Source organism: Hibiscus syriacus, unplaced genomic scaffold (genome assembly GCF_006381635.1).
Source record: "Hibiscus syriacus cultivar Baekdansim isolate YM2019G1 unplaced genomic scaffold, ASM638163v2 tig00111542_pilon, whole genome shotgun sequence".
In the NCBI taxonomy this organism is placed as follows: domain Eukaryota; kingdom Viridiplantae; phylum Streptophyta; class Magnoliopsida; order Malvales; family Malvaceae; genus Hibiscus; species Hibiscus syriacus.
In genome coordinates, this window is record NW_024063115.1 from 73,819 (window position 1) to 93,802 (window position 19,984).

The window sequence follows — 19,984 nt, forward strand, 5'->3', positions numbered from 1 at the left end:
TGAATCGAATCGAGTAAAAAAAATCGAGTTAATAAATTATATTTTATAACTCGGAGTTGACTTGATTTTTTTTTGAGTCGAGTAGATTTTTCAAGTTTTGTTTAAATTTAATTGTAGATATTTGTAATATTATAATATTATTTGATTCCAATTTAAGTGACTTTCTATAATCATATATATAATAAAAATATATTTATTCATATTTTTCCATATGTGATATACATATATCATACAAAGTCAAATGACTTGACTCAAACTCGAAAACAAATCTACCAATTTCTAAAAATTTTGAGTTATTTGAGTTGTATTTTACAACCCGATCTGAACTTGAAATTTTTTCGAGTCGAGTTTATGAAATTTTTAACTCGAAGTCAATTCGAAAAATTTAATTTTTGAAGACTTTGGAAGTGTCGCAACCAGAAGGTTTTCCAAGGCTTGGCCTATGCGATAGAAGATGGCCAAGGGTTCTTGTGAATCGATGGGCGTTGACATTACACGTATTTGTAGAGGTCCAACCCGGGTGCAATGGTTAAAACCACGAGTAGGTTCGTCGAAACGGAGCACGGATGGGGCAGTCAAGTTGAACACGAGTAGGGGGGACTTGATCCGTGATGAAAATGGTGGCATGGTTCTATGCTTAAGTTTGGATGCACCGAGAGCTGTGTAGGGTTCGGATGTGTTTAGGAAAAGAGCTGATGCTTGGAGTTTGGTCGTGGAACTAGATGCGAAATCGTTTTCCGAAACATAACAAGAGATGTATATAATAATAATATATGAATATCTCGCTAGTCATGCAAAACCATAAAGTGCAAACATTGAAACCTTCTACTATATTTAGCTATATACACAACTGCGAGGTAGACTACTTGAAGAACGACACGAGACACACGCATGCTCCTGCGAGTATTATTCATTCCTACATAAAAGTCACACTTCTATCTCCTAATTCCTCCTATTTCCTCGATTACATCGTAAGGATCACTTCCGGTTACAAATGCACAAGTAACTCTTCGGAGGAACTGACCTTTGTAGTGAACCGTTTATTGACTGAAAATAAGCCAAATGTAATTTATCTTCTTCCGTTGTGGACTTTTGTATCTATCAAGCCTTTATTTGAGAGGTTTATTATGGAATTTGCTATGACTCGGGCACTAGTTTTCATATAGCCACCTAAACAAAAAATGTAAGAAAGCTCGTTAGGAATGGAAGTTCATCAAGCATATTATAAAGGTTTGAAGATACCGAACCTGACGTGACCATGACAATAGGGATGTTTCTCTCACGAAAGAACCTGAAGACCTTCTCATCTCTTTGGACCACCCCATCTGGACTGACCTGAAAATTAGAAGTGACCAATAGCCCCAATAGCCGTAAGTGAAAACTCACAAAGATAAATTATCCGGAGATGTACCATCCAACAAAAAGATACATTTTAAAAACAAAAGAAAATGAGCAATCTTCAAGAGGCGAGGAAATGAACAATCTTAAGCACCCCTCTTGGTCGTAGCCGTCTCAAACTGCTAAACCGTTCTTTTTCTTTTTCCCATGTGACATTTTATCCATTAACTGCAAGCACTTATGGCTCTGGGTTCTGCCAATCAGGCCATCAAGAATTGCAATCCCAAAATCTTACAAGAAACGAGTTAAACCAACATTTAAGAAAAATCTCGCTTAAATTTTAGATGATAATCTATAAACCCTCATTACTACTTACCTACTGTCCTTTTTTATTCAAAACTAATTATTGAACTGAAAGTCCTATAAATGAAGGCTTTTCTTTCAGAGCTTAGTGGAAATAATGTACGTTCTCTATGATATTCAAGGCAGCTCTCCAGGGCTATCACCAAAAGGATGATTCTCTACTAAAAGAGAGGTTGATAAATCAGAGACGATCGATTCACAGAAAGCATGAGTCTAACGAAGATCTCATTTTACTTCTGATAGAGGAGGGAAATGTACCCGAGAAAATAATAAGATAGAACAAAATTAAGCAAATGGATCCATTATAAATTTACCTTTAATCCACCCAGTGGATCTCCATCAAGGATATCAGTGCCAGCATTGTATATAATCAACTCAGGGGCAAAATTACTCCAGGCTACCTGGCATTTGCAAATAATAACTACAATGTGGTAATAGCATAAGAAGAACATTTTAACACAGTATTTGTAATATGAACCTAATAAATGATAACAAGTAAATAAAATGAAAGAGGGACACGTGATAGAGATAAAAATGCAAAGCAAAAGATGAAGCAAGTTAGCGAAAATGCTGATGAAATCATGTTAGAATGCAACAGAGTTAAAAGCATCACATATTATAACAACAATGAATACAAGAATAGAGGCAGAGACACAGTAAAAGCACTAAATCTATTTCAAACAGTATGATTAAACAATAGTAATGATGTAAAGTTAAAACCGAGAAACTTGTAAACTCACACATAATGGAAGTATCTGGAATAAAGTTGTCAGGCAAAGATGTATAAGCGTCATCAAATAAAATACGACAGATATGGACATCAGAATTGAAAAAAGATCCAGCAAAATGCAGAACAAAGCATGGTGAAGATAGCTAAAAGAAATCTATACCTCAAGTGCTTTATCCAATTGCTTCAAGTACTCGTCAGTTGTAGTCCCAGTCTGTTCATATATGACAAAATAAAATCAGGTAAAGACATTGCCGGCAATCAGCTAACTTCATTAATAAGATGCCAGATGCTCACCACCACTTCAACCTTCTGATCAATATAATTTCTAGCAGTCATATCCTGAAAATATTTAATAAAGAAAACAAAACTGAAAGGTGAGGTGATTTGTCCTCTTATATTGATTCAACAGGAGAAAGTCAAAACTCATTGCATAAAGCAAAAAAAGTCACAAGGACAGCAAACTATGGTCCAGATGAAGAGGCAGGCAAAATATTAGGGTCGGTATACATTGTATTTAATGTATAATATTAGATAGTTATTGTAGGAGATACTTTATATATTAGGACCTTTATACTTGTATATATACCCACAATGTTGATGAATGAAATACAAGAAAGTATTCTCCTCCTACTATTTATACGAGGTTCAACTAGAGAAGATGCAATATAGATATAGACAGAGAAAGCACTTACAAATGGGTATATTTGAGGGTTGTACATATCCAAGATGTAAACACGCTCTGTCAGTTTAAACATAAGCACTGAAAATCTAAAATAAAAAAGATAAATTAAAGCACCACGAGGAAAAATATAGCATCCTTACCGTCATTACCAAAATCCCTTTCATGACCATTTCCTTGATGTGCATCTAAATCAATTATCATTACCCTGAGAAAATATTGTAAAAGTACAAAGAAAACAGCCCATTAATAAAATATAGTTGTTAATTGATTAGTTGAGAATAGGATGTCAGATAAGATTGCAAGGACTTCATTTGCTAGTTTTAATCGACATTCCATTACCTTGATATATTTGACCGAACAAAAGCAAAATGAATGCAAAGGGAAATGTCTGCATAAGCACAAAATCCACCTCCCCTTCCACCACTACAGTGATGAAACCCTCCTCCAATATTGATAGCCCATCCTCGCTCCTTTGCCAACTTAGCCGCCAATACAGTTCCTCCCACCTGTAGTAATATGATCATTATAATACTAGTCTCAAACAAAATCCAATCTCCAATGAAAAATAAAATGATGTAATTAGCTCCCAAGACAGGCATAGAGTCTATGACTTCACCTGCCTTCGGAACGGATAAAGAACTTTCATCTGAACAAGCCAATTGGGCAATATCGCTACAGGAGGAACCTACAGAACACAACACTTTGAATCAATCCGAGAAGTACAATAACATCATTTGAAACTACTTATTCCTCAGCCAAACAAAATCATCAAACTATAACAGGCACAGCTAGTAAAAAATTTAATGGGGCATACAGTACAAAAAAATCCCATGAACCCAAAATCAATATAAATGAAATCCAGGTAATCAGCTATTTTTTCTGGAAAATCCCATTCTTAAGCAGGCCATAAAATCATACTTGATAATTGAAATGAAATAAATAGAATTCAATAAAGCAATTTCATGCTAAAAACAACAAAATTATTGCATAAGGTGATTCAGGAAGGTACCTCGGTTATCCTGGCAACATTCACACTGTTCTTCAGGCTATTCAGGTATGCTTCTGTATGCACCTGCGCATTATGGGGGGATTACAATTTACAAACATTCAACTGCAGCCAGAGACCTCATTAACTAAGCTTTCTCATTACCTATGATCTTCCTTTTTCCTCAATAAGCATAAGCCACAGTGTATATAAATCAAGTGACGGGGAAAATTCAATTACCACAAGTAGATCCTCAGTTGAAGCTTCCAATGGCTCAACAATAGAGCTTTTTTCCAGATGACCTTCTGAAATCAAGAACTTACATATCCGACCCCATTTTGAAGAATCGAAGGGATGCCTGCATCAATCACGAATAACTAACTTATTTTTCCGGAAAAAACAGTTAATCAAATTAGAAAAAGGAAACATAAAAACTAAGAGAAATTCAAATTCAAATTATTACAGTTTCTCAATTCCGAGGAAGCTGATATCGTAGTAAGAAGAGTAGATAACCGGAACCTATAATATGAAAAATTCCAAATTAGAAACAAGCAATTTAATTATATATATGAAAATTTTAATTGAACCGTTGGCAAAATAAATTTCACCTTGGAAGAAACATCGGGGTTGTAGAGCTCGCTGGAGCTGATTCGTTGACGGCGGAGAGATTCGGCATCGGTTATGGGAGAGCGAGACGAAGATAAAGATGAAGACCAAAACATTGTATAGGATTGATAGCCGTGATACGCAATGAAGGGAGTGGCAAGTGCGAGGAACAAATATAGCGTTGATTTGCAGATATTCCGAGTCGATTCGGTAGTCTTTGCAATGACTCGGTGAGTTCCAAGCTTAGAAAACAGTTCGCGTGAGAGCGAGAGCGGTGGAAAATTCATTGCGTTGGTTTAAAGCTTTTAAATAAAATTCGTTTCTGTGTTAAGCAGTGGCGCAAAACGCGATGAAAGTAGTTATCGGTAAAATTCGATTGATTTTATACTTTTTTAAAGGTTAAGCAACGAATAACTTTAGTAAGGGCGTGTTTGGATGGTGCTAATTAGATATAATCATGAAACTGTAATTTGTATGGCTAATCAAACGTATAATTATATCTACCTCAGTTAAATATGTTTAAGAATTATATATTTTTTATAATTATTAAAATAATAATTATATTTTAATAAAATTATACAATGGTATTCAAACGAATAAACGTTAATTCCATTTTGATTTATTTAGTTTCTTATAAAAAAATATAGGGTAAACTACGCATTATTTCATAAACTATCAGTTTTTTTGTCTGTTTTAGTACTTAAACTTTTAATTTTTTTCAAAATCATACCTAACATTTAGTTTTTATTTCATTTTAGTACACGCCATTAAAAACTTAACACATTCAATACCTAAACTATCAGTTTTGGTCCGTTTTAGTACATAAAATTTTATTTTATTTCAAAATTTAATGTTAAATTTGAACATGTTATTAAAATGAAAAAAAAAAGTTTTTTACGGCAGTATACTAAAATGAAACATAAATTAAACTTTAGATATGATTTTTAAAAAAAAATGAAAGTTCAAGAACTAAAATATATCAAAACTAATATTTAGGTACCAAACACGTAATTTATCCTATACTTTTTTAAGGTTAAGCAACGAATAATTTTAATAAGGAAGTGTTTGGATGGTGCTAATTAGATATAATCATATAACCGTAAATTGTTTGGCTAATCAAACGTATAGTTATATTTACGTCAGTTAAATATGTTTAAGAATTATAATTTTTTATAATTATTAAATTAATAATTATATTTTAATAAAATTATACAATGGTATTCAAACATATAAACGTTGATTTAATCTCGATTTATTTAGTTTCTTATCAGACATTTATAAATATGAGCATAAGAAGAAAAAGACAAATAGAAATCAGTAAAAACGAGCATTTATTTTCTAAACAAAATGTAAAATCATGTTTAGAGGCACAACAAATATTCTCCCACCAAAAAAAAATTGAAAAACAAAACCAACTGCAGTAGTTTCCGGTGTAGAAATTGGCTTACCTCTAGATTTCGTTAATGAAAGCCTCCTCAGGGCCAACCAGACGGAACCCATTCCAATACAGCAAACGGTCCCTGCAGGTGGCATTTTCATTCAAGAACCAACACGATTCAGAACTCAACTGGAAAGTGAATCAAACTTACAGCTTAAGAAAAATGGCCGGTTCTTGTTCTTCCCATACAAAAAACCTAACTGGAAGCTCCCTCAGCAATTGACCACTCGCAAGCTGAAACAGTAAGTGAAACAGATATCATATATAACAAAACAGAGATATACAAACAAAAAAAAAGGGTAAAGAACTTACATATCTCTTGCCGAGGACAAGGTCGCAGTCGATGTCATTGCAATGGACATTTTCCACTAAACTACCATGGTGAGATGTAGTATGACCACTGAACCGCAGATTGACACTGTCTATCAATGAAACACGAAGATTGAATTTTAATTAATTAATTAATATTGTACTTTATTGCATAATGAAGTGGATATATCTCACGTTTTGTCGCAGAGGATTCCGTCCACCATCTCTCCACCCTCCGCCGCCATTCGGATCTGAAATTTTGAGCCGAAACAATTAAGAAAGTCGAGAGCTGAAGTTCCGGTAGTGAGAGAAGAATCAAGCACACAAATAAACAGAGAGAGAGAGAGAGAGAGAGTTGATACGCGGCTAAAGAAGTTGTCGCCGGAGGCAACGAGGACGTGGTTCTTGCACACACGGCATAGAAAGAGACGGTTCTGCTCATTCAACGCACAACTACTGATGTCCGGCGGCGCCTGCATTGGATCGAGGGAGATCTAATTCTGCGCAAACAACACAGCGTAAGAAAATAAGTCATTTCTCGCAATCATGATACAGTTGATACGAAAACGCAAGGAGAGGTTTCTTGATTACCAGTGATGATTTTCTTTTCTGGAATGGATTTTAAGCTTCTTGGAAGTTGCAGTGGGGAGTTTGCCGTTGGGTTTTATTTATATAAACACCATGAAAAGCAAAGCAGATAGCCAAATCCTTTTTCAGTTATAGCTGCTGCTTTCTTTTGGCGGGGAATTGCGGTTATGGAGGCGGGGATTGTGTGCTTAAGGGTGTATATTTAGTTATTCATCAATCGTCACTACCCTTACCATCGACTCGCGATCCATGGAGCATCATCATTCGTGGATATATACATGCATTATATGCATAAGACGGATATGAATTAGTGATTCGTCATATTTTGTAATTTTTGATAATTCAAATGATCAGTTCTATAATTTTTCAAACTTGAATGATCTAACTAAAGACTTGTACATAAAGTTTAGGGTAAATTATGTATTTAGTACCTAAACTATCATTTGATTTTAATATCTAAACTTTACGTATAATTTTTTAAAGAAGTGAAAGTTTTAGTACTTAAACGCACCAAAACTAATAGTTTAGGTACTAAATACATAATTTACCCTAAAGTTTAATACTTAACCTACAAGTTTGAAGATACTTTTGGATCCTTCATTTTTTTTAATGATGGAAAGAGGAGCTACGTAGATTGTTGTGAACCGATCCAATGCATGCATGAATCTTGGGTACACACGTAGAAAGCCCATGTGGATTCGAAGCTAACATAGGATATATCACATATAAAACATGGTCAAATCGAAATGAAAACAAGTGCGAAAAATTACATAAAAAGACCAATCTCCAGAAACTGCCCTCAACTCGGCCATTGATGCAATGAAGGAACGGGTAACGATACCAGCAGAAAAGCGATCGAAATGCACTTTATTATCTAGGCTATACAAACAATTCCCAGAGGAGGTAAACTCTTAAAAGGAACATATCATTTGTATGAGAGGGAAAATTGTTAAAAGGAAGATAAAAGGGGGGATTCCATGCATTTTTCGAATACTCCACGTTAATTTAACTTACCGTGATAATGCAGCTCCCGGGTAATTCTTCAACTTCAACTACATCTTTCAGTCAAATCAGACACAAGGTTATACACAAATAAACCCAGTGGCCAGTGGCACCAATCATGCAAAGCTAGTAACTCAAACAGGATCGAGAATATTTATGTGTACATTCAATTCGAGAAATAACAACCATACAAGTGCCCCAACCCAGAGCCCTTGCATGCTAAGGTCCTACCGGAGCAACACCTTTGGCTTTAGCTGCGGCGGTTGCGGTTGCAGCAGCCGCCGCAGCTGCTGCAGCGGAGGCAGATGCAGCTGGACTTGAACTTGGAGGCACTGGTTTCGACTGAGGTTCATTCTGTGATACAATCATCTCTTGAGGCTGTTCTTGTTGCTGCTGCTGAGAGTTGACCTGTGCAAGCAAAGCCTTAATCTCAGCTCCTGTGAGTGTCTCGTGCTCAAGCAATGAATTAGCGAGTGCATGATGTTCTTTGCTGTAGGTGGTGAGGATTGTTTTTGCATTGTTATATGCCTTTTCCAACAAATACTTTACTTCTTTCTCTATAAGATGTCTTGTCTCGGAGCTCAGGCTCTGACCATCGTCGTTATAAGAATGTGTAGCGAGTCCCACTTCTTTACTCATTCCATACTTCGTAACCATAGATCTGGCTAGTTTAGTTGCATTCTCAAGATCAGATCCAGGACCGGAAGTAACTTCATTTTCTCCAAAAATGAGTTCTTCTGCAACCCACCCACCCAAGGCAACATCAAGCCTCGCAAGCATCTGTTTTCGGGAGAAGCTTGTTTGATCCACGTCAGGCAACTGGGACACCATACCAAGAGCCATCCCTCGAGGGACTATTGTTGCTTTGTGAACAGGAAGGGCCCCATCCGTATGGATGGCAACAAGGGCATGGCCAGCCTCATGGAAAGCAGTCAGTTTTCGCGACTCTTCAGAAATGACTGCCGACTTACGTTCACTTCCCAATATGATTTTGTCCTTTGCGTACTCCAGATCAGCCATTGTCACTTGTTTAGCACCATGCATTGCAGCATTCACTGCAGCAACGTTGACCAGATTTGCAAGATCAGCACCAGAGAATCCAGGAGTACCTCTAGCAACGATCATCAAATCAACATCATCTCCCTTCAACACCTGTAATAGACCAGAACGAATAGTTAGACATGCATGACAGTGATACAACACAAGTCTAATACAGAGAGACGGAAACCAAAATGTTGATGTAATTGAACCAAAGGGTAAATTAGCAAAGACGTTAATTGGAAGCATATTTTATGATACATGCTCCAACAGGGTCTACCAAGCACCATCTGGACGAAGAACAGCCTATAAACAAACGTCAATTCAAGCTCAGACTCCTAAAGCACATGGACTTCTACACAGTAAACACAGTACCTTTGACATGTGAGATTCCAGAATCTGTCTCCGCCCTTCAACATCTGGAAAAGGAATAATAATGCGGCGGTCAAATCTTCCAGGTCTGACCAGCGCCTTATCCAATGATTCTGGAAAATTAGTTGCTGCAATTAGAATAATTCCTTCATTCTGTTTAAATCCATCCAATTCAACAAGCAACTGATTCAAAGTCATTCTCATGTACTGTTGGTCCTTTGGATTACGGCTTCCACCTATGGCATCTATCTCATCGATAAATATAATACATGGTGATCGTTTCTTTGCAGCAGCAAAAAGATCTCTTACTCTTCGCGCTCCAACTCCAACAAACATCTCTTCAAACTCACTGCCACTGCAGGAGAAGAAAGGTACCCCAGCCTCTCCAGCAATAGCTCTTGCTAACATTGTTTTCCCATTACCAGGTGGACCAACAAGCAAGACTCCTTTTGGAAGCTTACCACCAAGACGAGTGAAGCGCTGCAACAAGGGAAAAGGTATTTAGAGAGAGGAAGAAAGAATGGGAGGGAGGGAGGGCGATATTTACTAAATCAAAAAGTGCATTTACCTTAGGATCTTGAAGGTAGTGGACGATTTCTTCTAACTCTGCCTTTGCCTCATCAACACCTTTGACATCATTAAATTTTGTGTTAGATTCCACAACTTGCACCTCTTCATGTAGACCAAGTCCTAAAACAAGATTATTCAATCATTCAGAACCCAGAAAAAGTACTATCAATTCAAAAATGCAGAGACAATTTAGAGGAAATTGTCACCTAAACATTCTACCTTTACTAATCCCTCTATCCTCAATAAGTGCTCCAACACCAGAAATCAACAAGAAGCCAAGTGCAATACTACGAACAGTACGCCACAACTGATCTTTAAAATTTCCTGCTTCTGCAGTCACCGTGTGGATAGGAGCACCAGCAGTTCCTAGTACACCATGTTTTGTCGATTTCCCCACATTTTGGAAAACTGAAAGGCCACTTTTACTCTCTTCCTCAACTGCTGAATTGGAGATACCTGTAATTTGCATAATCTCTAGTTAACAAAGATACAGAAAGGCAAAGAGTGGAAAATATTCAGAAATAAATGACCTAATATAGTTTAACAGAGAATTCATCTGGGTTGGAATTGCCCCAGTCAAGGTGGAAGCGTTCATTTGGAAAGCGGCAAAGCAGAGAGTTCCGGTTAGGGTAGAACTCACTCGAAGAGGTGTAGAGCTTTCTGATCTGTTCTGCCCGTTGTGTTCGAAGCAGCCGGAATCAGTAAATCATTTATTTTTCTCATGTGAAGTCTCTTGGAAAATCTGAGGGATCTTTGTTGCTATGTGTGTGTTGGGGGGTCAGTGGTTTTTCCTTCGGACACTATCAGTTTCATTTCTTCTTGGTGGGAGTCCATCCCCGATACTCGGTATAAGCTAGTGTGGAGAACGTTACCTTTTGCTGTAATTTGGTCAATTTGGTTACTTCGCAATGAGGTAGTCTTTAATCAGAAGAAGGTTGACAGTTGTCGTGTAGCGTTTCTTATTAAATATCGCGTGGTTGCTTGGTTGAAGGCTAAATTTCCCGATTCGTTGCTTTGTATGGAGTCTTTAGTAGGAGATTTACTCAGGGGTGTTGATTCTATTCTACTTTCGTCTCAGGCTTTATCCCTGTCATCTTGGATCCCCCCTCCAATGGGTAGTTTGAAGTTCAATGTGGATGGGGCTATGATTTTGGATGGTCGCCGAGATGGGATCGGCGGGATTCTTCGCGATGTGGATTCCAACACTCTGTTTTCCTTCTCGGTTCCAATCGGTGGAGGCTCTCCTCTGCTTGCGGAGTTGCTGGCAGTAGATTATGCTATTAAGTCGTTTTTTAATTCTAGATGTTTCAGGGTGTTCGCTCTTATCATCAAACACGATTGTTTGGAAATTGTAGATTGGTTCGCGTCGCCTTCTACTGGTCCTTCAGATTGGGCCAACTTTCTTAGTCCTATGGTTTCGACCGCCAAGAATGAGAATTTTGCCATTAAGTATACTCCCAGATTGTGTAATTGGATGGCTGATTTCTTTGCCAAACAGGCTCTTTCTTTGCCTCTGGTGCAGTGTTTCTAGGTTGCTGGTATGGTGCTGAGTTAGGTGGGGCTGATATAGGGCTAGGGCTCTAGCCTGCTTGCCTTTGTTGCTTGTTTTGGTTAGTTTGGTTTTTGCGGGTTATTTGATCGTTTCAGGGTTTTGTGTTGAGCTATGCTCGTGTTTGTATCTTCAACCTTGGCTATGGGCACTCTTTTTCCTCCATTTAAGCTTAGGGAGGTTTTTTAAAGAAGCCTTTAGCTTTGGTTGTGTTCTTGATATAGCTTTAATAATATTATCCTTTTCACACACAAAAAAACAGAGAATTCGAAAGCATCATCAGATTAGAAACTAGGTTTAATGACTTCTCCAGCAAAGTGGGAAAAAGAATACTGCAAAACCAACATTTTAGAAGAAATTAAAAAATGCAAGATAGCAAGTCCACTTACCTTTTTGTAATGTCTTAAGTAACTCACTTTCATCAAGCCTGTCAACTTTAATTAACGCTTTAACATATTCCGAAAGTGCAGATGGATTGGAGTGTAATGATGGCCGACTTTCGAATAGTCTTATCACTGCCTCAGGATCATTTCTATGATAAAGTTCTCTAAGACTAGCAGCTTCGCTAGCTTCGTCGGCATCTCGGACTCTGCGAGATAAATTAACTGCATAGCTCGACCTAAACCTCTGTTGGCCAGTCAAAATCCTATTACCTCCTGCACTCCGACAAGATTTCAGCTTAGGCAACAAAATTTTGTGTTGAGGACAGGTTAAACCAAATATTGGAAAGACAAAAAGAATAAAACTATGAAGATAATGAAATAATATAAAAAGCTCGATTGAAAGAAACAAAAATACCAGAGAGATGAGATTGGGTAAACAAGTTTTTAATTTGTCCCAGTTCTGATTGCTGTCTAGATACCTGCTTCGAAATGAAAATGAGGCTTAGCGTTTATTTCAACGCACAAACATTCAAATATACGTCTTGAATACAAATTACTCTACAGTAAGAAAAAAATCCACAAAAGAAAATAACTAAGCTTCGTACCAATCTAATCACTTCAAAACTTTACCGCTTTAAACAATATCCCATGGAATACGGCATTTGCAAATATGCATATCGACTAAATGAAAAATGAAACACCTTAAAGAGGGAAAACCGAGTTTTTGAACCAATAAAAGTCCCAATCAGCTCAAGCAAAATGAGTATTACGTCCAACGGAAAAAATCGAAGATTCCATATTTCAATTTCATTGCTCTTTAATCTCCTACTCAACTTATCCTAAGCTCGGATTTAAGTTTCAAAGGCAACAAGGGTTCCTTCAATCCCCGATTCTTAAAACCTCATATCATAAAAATCCAATACATAAACAACAATCACGGCTTAACAATAAGATATGAAGTGCTAGGCAAAACGAAGCTCGAGAGAGGGAAGATAACCTGAGAGATTACGCGTCTCCAAGCCATCGCCTTTTACAGAAACCAAAACACACAGTCTGATCTTTCTATCCTTTCTATCTCTATCCCGTGCGCGGGTTTGTTTGGTTGGCGAGAAAATGAAGGATGATGGGGAAAATTTTGAGGGAAAAACGAGTGTTGGAAGAAGAAAAATCTGGAGAGTGCGTGAATCGTTAAATTAATTTTATAATTTTGGATAAAATGTTTTCAAGTTAACAGAGAGTGCGTGAAAAAAAAATATGTTTTTTGGTTTGATCATTGATGTGCATCTTGCAGTAGCAGTCGGTCAAGACGAGAAGATCTTCTTTACGAATTGTCGTATTTACCCTTTCAGTTTCCTTTTTGCTGTTTTTGGTCCTCTAACATTTTCTTAAGATTTAGGCTTATTATACAATTGGTACTTAAAGTTGACAATTTTTTCAATTTGATATGGTTCCTGTGTCAAATCAATGCATGAAAATATATCAAATTGATATATGCGATGACGTGTCATTTTAATAACCATGTAAATAGAAGATATGGTAAAAATATTGATATTATTAAGTATTGTATATTACGGATTCGATTAATTATTAAAATAATATCCTTAATTTTTTGACACATAATAAAAATTATTAATTTATTAAAAAAGAAAATGTCTAAATTTATAACGTACAATAATAAACAAAATCTAAACAAGTACCAAATAAGAAAAATATAAAAAAAAAATCAAAAACTCAAACAAATGATACATACAAACAAATTTGATTGTATTGACAAACGGAATATAACATGGATTAAACTACTGAAAGATCATCGACAATTGTAAATCAGAGTTGAGTATTATGGAAAAAATCATTTAAGAATGTAAAATGTGTATCTAAATGTAATCTGAGGGTCTAAGGTAGAGAAAATTAGAATTATAACTAATAAGCATCATCTTAAATAATTGAGGCGACATCAAATTTAATCAATAGAAAAATAAATAAATAAAAAATAATTAAACAATCCATAAAAAAAACTCAAAGCTCACCCTACTAACAGATAAAAAATGTTCCATAAAGTATAGTTATTAAAGATAAAAATAAAACAAAAACAAGGGATAAAAAAATAAGAAAAATAAAGAATATCGATGGTTGACGAGTTACAACAAAGCTAATATGTCTCTTCTTAGAGGCGATTAAAATATGAATCGACTCGAAAAAGTATTTTTTTAATTTTGAGTTATTCGTGTTAGTCGAGTCAACTCGAATTATCGTTTCAGTTTTTGAGTTCGAGACTGATGATGAGTTACAACAAATCTACTGTATTTGTTTAGAGGTGAGCAAAATTCGACTCGACCCGATGTAGCACCTCAAAATTTTGGTTAGTGACCAAAACATAAATTGTGAAAGTTTAGTGGTCAAAGTATAAAATTACGAAAAGTTTAGGAATCAAAGTGGTAATTTTTTCAAAAAGAATTTTTATTCTATAAATGAATAATTCACCCCAAAAATGACATTTTGGTTGGATTCATATTTTTTATATAGAATTTATGTTAAAAGTTAGAAAGTATTAAAGTTCGGTAAAAATTCGATAAATTGGATCGAATATAAATTTTAAGAAAATTTGAAGGATGTTAAATTTATATTATAAATATTATTTCCACATTTTAAAATGATGGAAAATAATATAAATTATTAGATTTGAGAATTAATTTTCATGTTCAATTTGGACCTTTGGATGAAAAATAACAATATTGTAATTTTTGAAAATATGCAAGGGCAAAGGTGGAAAGTTGATTTTTATTTGTTTATGTTTGACTTAAAAATATTAAAATGGAAAATATTCTAATGATAAGTTGAAATTATCATGTTTTATTAAGGGTAAAATAATAATTTCACATTAATTAAATATTAAATTCAATTATATTAATTAAAGCCATGTGTATTAGTAGATTAAGGAAGAAAATTCAAGAGAACTTTCAGCATAGTTTTCTCCTCCAAGCTGTGTATTATATACCAAGGTAAGTAGAATTTTCATTTTCATTTTTAAGCTTATATGATTGATTTTTTAGATTAAGTTATTAAATAGATAATTAATCTACATGAAATTCTCTACCATTTGGTATAAACATTACATGGTAATCATGTTTATTTTATGATATTGGAAATTAGGGTTTATGAATTTTGATGAAAGATTTTTATGTTATTGATGTTGGAGAGTAATTCTAAGGCATGTGTGATGAATAAAATCAAGTAAAAGTTATATATGACATTTGGCCAAACCCTAGGAGTTTGGGAAATTTGTGATTTGGTTAAATTATGTTAGGGTTTGATTGTGGAAGCTTTGAAATGTTGTTTAGAGGTTGAATTTATGTTTGAATCAAATTAAAAATCATGGATTTTGAAACCCTAACCGTTCGACCTACTTGAGAAATTGGAGAAAATTATGAAAAAATTTCCCATGGCTTAGACATGATGTTTGGAAGGTTCTACAAGCCTTAGAAATTTTTTGGGATCAATATGTAATTTTTTGAAAGTTGGGGACCTATTTCACAATTTTAAAAAGTTATAAGATTGATGTGTAATTGTTAAATAGTTATTGTACTATGATGTAATTTAATGTTAGAGTGATGGATTTGATGTTAGAATGTGAAATTAGACTAATCTGGAAAGTTGTCAAAGTTTGTAAATGATAAATATTGGAAAAGTTAGAGACTTAAGTGGTAATAATGATATTTTTGAGGTATTTGGCTGGAAATTAGATGCTGAAAATTTAATTAAGTTGTTTGAGACTTGAATTGAAGAAAAAGGGCAAATGACTATTTAGAATAAAATGGAAAAGTTTAGATGAATTATAAAATAATTCATAATTAGTAGTTAAAATGGAAAGTTGAAAAAGGTCATGTGAAGTTTGGGTGAATTTGGATAAAAAGAAAATTGAATGGTCAATTTGAAGTGTTAAAGTCAACATTTATGTTGTGACATGAAATTAGTATCGAAAGATTTTTAGGAATTTATTTTCTACTATGTACACATGTCAGTGAGATTCTAACATATGGTTTGAAACATACATGTTTTGTAAATGATATTTATTTAGACTGTGTGCTTGAAATTAATAACAAGCAATGTTAAAGCTAAAGATAGCTTAAGGATGAAATATGAAATTCTAAGGAAAATTGCAATTAAATGACTACATGTCAGTGCATATTTAATTTGTATTTATGATATCCTGCAAACATTAGCTTGCAATGAGTCGGTAACAAAGTTGCTATGGTAAGAAGTGACTCATAAAAGTTATGAAATTTTGTGATTTATGCATCTATGTTCATTTGGTATGCTACTAGAATTAGTGAATAAGCTGAAAAATATAAGTTGGTGAAATTTGTCAAGATTTGTGTTATGAACAGTAAGTTTAGAAAATCACCATAAATTCTACATAAATGATTAGGGGATGATTTTTATGTTGTTGGATTTGCATATCAGTCTAGTTTTTTAAAGAACAAACGGCTACTGATTTCAAGAAGTATACAAAAGCGATATGAATTTTTAATCTATGATAAGTTAGAAAATAGGACATCAGATTCTTCTCAAAACAACTTCTGTAAGTCAACTTTGAAAATTCACTATAAATTATACAAGATGAACTAGAAGGAATGTCTCATATGGTTAGATTTGTATTCGAGTCTAGTTTCCAATAGTATAAACAAAATAATTTTTAAATATGTAGATTAATACAAAATAATATTTTTAAAGGCAGTGCAAACCGCCAATATATGAAACTTGTCATAAATTATGTTTTCACGTTACTCCTATGTTATATGTTATTATAAATGTTTGAAATGTGTCAACTTTATTACACTTGGCATACGATAGTTAAGATTATTTATGTCATGACGAATATGATGTGTTTATGTTTAAGAAAGTTAATTGAGCATGGTTATGATATATAAATGTTTAAGGGGTATGAACATACCATTATGTTATGATATGGTCATTTATGTTGATATATTGATATCTTTGATATTCAATAACATAAAATAATTAATAGAAAAGCTCATTGTATGTTGCATTGAGAGTCATAGGTACACTTGACATGTCAAGAAGTTGAGTAAAGTTCAAGTTAAGTCAAGTTATGGTACATTCGTGTACATTACATATGGCACCGCTGGTGCATATGATATGTTTAGCATTTGGAATGCATCTTATGATGATGATTGACATAATGAAGTGCTTAGTGTGCACATTATGTATGACTCGCATACCTTGCATTCTCATAAATATGCATTAGGTTATGAACTTGAAAATAAGTTATGAATATGAAATTAAGTTATGAATCTTAAATAAGTTTAAAGTCCGAAAATAAGTTCTGAAATGTGAAAGTATGAATTATGAAAATGAAATATGAAAGTGAATATGAAAGTGAAAGATGAAAATGAGATATGAAAGTTTTGTATTGTATATGAATGAAAAAATATGATATGACTACTATGTATGATATTGTTTATCATGGCTTTGATATGACTATTATGTATGGTATTGTTATCATGGTTTTGATAAAATCATGAGATGATGATTTTCATATCCTTGATGAAGAAAAATTACTTGATAAATCATTCTTGATATTTAGTGATTTTATTGGAATTTAAGTTTTATATAAGTGAATATGTTGTTTAGATGTTGCTAAACTATTTGATATTTATATCACTTTAGTTTGTTTATAATGTCTCACTAAGTGTATACTTAGCGTGTGAAGATTTTCGCGCATAGGTAAAGAAGAGCAAGTGAAGTAAGGAGCTGAGTGGGCATCAATCAATAAAGAAAAAGTTTCAAGTATCAGTAATGACATCCTACTATTTTAAATTTTCTAAATAACATGTATACAAATAAGAAAAATCTAAGATATGTTATTATGAATTTAAGTTTTGTGTTTTAAATAAAAAATATATTTTGACATAGTAAATAAATATTTTAAGTTAGACAGTAATTAGACAATTTATCGTATGATATGGAATAATATAGAACTGTCTAGTTGTTGCCTGAAATTGGTATTGATTTATAGGCTTAAATATTATAATATAATTTTACGTGATTACATTATTTATTGAAAGGATTAAAATTGAATAAATTTTAAGAGTTCAAAATTTTACTGGATTTTCAACCTTAGAATGTATGTAAAGGTATATGACATATTTTACTCATATTTTAATATGTATACGAGTGAAGGGTGTTATACTCGAAAATTTGATTTTTTCCAATTTATATTTATTTGAGCTGAGTTATTTGAGTCAAATCAAATTATCATTTCATTTTTCAAGTTCGAGTTGAGTTGAAATTTGGAAATTCCAAGTTACTCGAAAAACCAAAAATTTGCCTGACTATTTTGACAATTTTACGATTTAGTCAATGATTTCCTTATTCATTCAATTTCTCATTCATTTTAAGCTCATTTTTTACCAAATTTGAACCACATGCTTTTAAACTATCGTATAATACATATGTGCTTTCAATTCTTTTTTGGATAAAAAATTAATTTTTCAATTTAGTCCCTTAACTTTTTATAATTTCCATATTCTTTTAATTCATCCTTCATTTTAAGTTTATTTCTTATCAAATTTGAACCACATGCTCCTATACCACTATAGAATATCTATGTAACTTCAATTCCTATTTTTACTAAAAATATACTCTCTTTTATTTAGTCCATTAACTTTATATTTTACTCAATTTGGATTTTTGACTGTAATTGTTTTCAAATTGTTTATTCCCATCAATTCTTTTACTCTTTTATACTCTCATTAATACTTTATCCTCAAAATATATTATTTAAAGTATAATATTATAAATATATTTTATAATTTTAGATTGTATTTGATATATTAAATAATATTATAATGTGAAAAAGAATATGAATACACACACATATATATCTTTTATGGTTAGAGAAAATCAAAAAACTGGAATCAATGCTTACCATAATACTATAAATAATTATAATAAAATTTGTATAGAAACTCGAATAACTCGACTCAGATTGAAAAATGTCAAGTTCGGATCACAAAACACGATTCGTCAACTCGAATAACTTGAATTTTGTTGACTCGACTCAACTCGATTGAATTCTCAGTGCACTATGCTTACCAACCAAACATAAAAGAAAGTGAGCAGGGTTAGATTTTCTTTAGAGAAGTTGTATAATAAGAATTAAAGTATTACAAATAATGTTAATATATTTTTTTCATTAAGCAGAATAAATAATGTTGACATTATATATTATAAAAAGAAGGTTGCCTACCCTAATATTTACTAAAAAATGGTAAGTAACTTGATATCGGTTAAGTAAGGTTTCAGGTTCGAGTATGTATGTAGAAAATCCATGTTGAGAGACTCACCCATCAAAACCAAGTGTGCGACTCAAGTCGATACGAATTAGTCAAGACAAAACCTTAAAACTGGAGGGGGGAAAAAGGTTGTATAATGATTTAGTTTTATAAGTTTGAGTATATATTTTTCCTGGACAAATCTTTGGTTTTTTTTGCCCGATAGGGCAAACATTTTAAGTAATTAGCCTAATAAGACATATAGAAGTTCATTTAGGGATCTACGTCATTTGTTACAGTGACTTGGAATTCGTCATATTGAGGAGACGAGTTCCAATAAAAATAATTTTTTATTCAAAATTTTTACCCGATGTGATAAAATTTAATTAAAAAATTATATTTTATTGGAACTCGTCACTTCGATATGTCAAATTTAAAATAAAAAATGTTTTTTGGAACTCATCATATCGAGGTGACTAGTTCCAGGTGATGAGTTCCATGGACACTATAGAAAATGTCGTAAATCCCAAAATAAACTTCTACTTACCCTATTTCCCAAATAATTTATCCGTTTACCCCAGGGCCGGCCCTGGGCCGGGGTAGAAGGGGTGCCCGCCCAGGGCCCATAATATTTTCCATATTATTCAGCAAATAATTAAATTGTTTAAGGTCCATTTCTTTTATTTCGTCCCGAGCCAAAAAAGAAATAATACAAATAGGGACACATTTCTTTTAT

At 33.5% G+C, this 19,984-nt stretch overlaps 2 protein-coding genes and 1 long non-coding RNA gene across 4 annotated transcripts; all 3 read right to left on the reverse strand.

Annotated features, from left to right (window-relative positions):
- Nucleotides 1–763: 763 nt before the first annotated feature.
- LOC120164706 (histone deacetylase 2-like) lies at nt 764–5,048 on the reverse strand. The gene is made up of 13 exons (XM_039174373.1): nt 4,707–5,048; nt 4,562–4,617; nt 4,339–4,456; nt 4,123–4,185; nt 3,730–3,798; nt 3,453–3,619; nt 3,254–3,318; nt 3,124–3,170; nt 2,726–2,770; nt 2,592–2,642; nt 2,016–2,102; nt 1,248–1,335; nt 764–1,170 (listed from the first exon to the last, which is right to left on the reverse strand). Exons 1-13 carry the CDS (start codon nt 4,989–4,991, stop codon nt 1,070–1,072), a joined length of 1,242 nt encoding a protein of 413 aa, XP_039030304.1. The 5' UTR covers nt 4,992–5,048; the 3' UTR covers nt 764–1,069.
- A 1,607-nt stretch (nt 5,049–6,655) lies between these two features.
- LOC120164747 lies at nt 6,656–7,237 on the reverse strand. The gene is made up of 3 exons (XR_005519760.1): nt 7,043–7,237; nt 6,814–6,951; nt 6,656–6,702 (listed from the first exon to the last, which is right to left on the reverse strand). It is a non-coding gene; the product is annotated as an uncharacterized LOC120164747 (long non-coding RNA).
- A 791-nt stretch (nt 7,238–8,028) lies between these two features.
- Nucleotides 8,029–13,199, reverse strand: LOC120164755 (ATP-dependent zinc metalloprotease FTSH 4, mitochondrial-like). Of its 2 annotated transcripts, none has more exons than XM_039174421.1 (7): nt 12,951–13,199; nt 12,369–12,432; nt 11,960–12,223; nt 10,241–10,477; nt 10,020–10,141; nt 9,455–9,931; nt 8,029–9,193 (listed from the first exon to the last, which is right to left on the reverse strand). In XM_039174421.1, the coding sequence occupies exons 1-7, from the start codon at nt 12,975–12,977 to the stop codon at nt 8,261–8,263; spliced, it is 2,124 nt and encodes a 707-aa protein (XP_039030352.1). In that variant the 5' UTR covers nt 12,978–13,199; the 3' UTR covers nt 8,029–8,260. The 2 variants fall into 2 exon arrangements, with proteins under 2 accessions (XP_039030352.1, XP_039030351.1); XM_039174420.1 differs by having other exon boundaries at nt 11,960–12,226.
- Nucleotides 13,200–19,984: the final 6,785 nt, after the last annotated feature.

Excerpts from the sequence above, each read along its gene's own strand:
- LOC120164706 (XM_039174373.1), bottom strand. The coding sequence starts at position 4,991 with ATGAATTTTCCACCGCTCTCGCTCTCACGCGAACTGTTTTCTAAGCTT. Across the intron at positions 3,171-3,253 it reads AAGGGATTTTGGTAATGACG|AGCGTGTTTACATCTTGGAT; the intron begins GTAAGGATGCTA and ends TTAAACTGACAG. Across the intron at positions 1,336-2,015 it reads ATCCACTGGGTGGATTAAAG|GTCAGTCCAGATGGGGTGGT; the intron begins GTAAATTTATAA and ends TCTAATTTTCAG.
- LOC120164755 (XM_039174420.1), bottom strand. The coding sequence starts at position 12,977 with ATGGCTTGGAGACGCGTAATCTCTCAG. Across the intron at positions 12,227-12,368 it reads TACCCAATCTCATCTCTCTG|GAGGTAATAGGATTTTGACT; the intron begins GTATTTTTGTTT and ends GTCGGAGTGCAG. Across the intron at positions 10,142-10,240 it reads GGATAGAGGGATTAGTAAAG|GACTTGGTCTACATGAAGAG; the intron begins GTAGAATGTTTA and ends ATCTTGTTTTAG.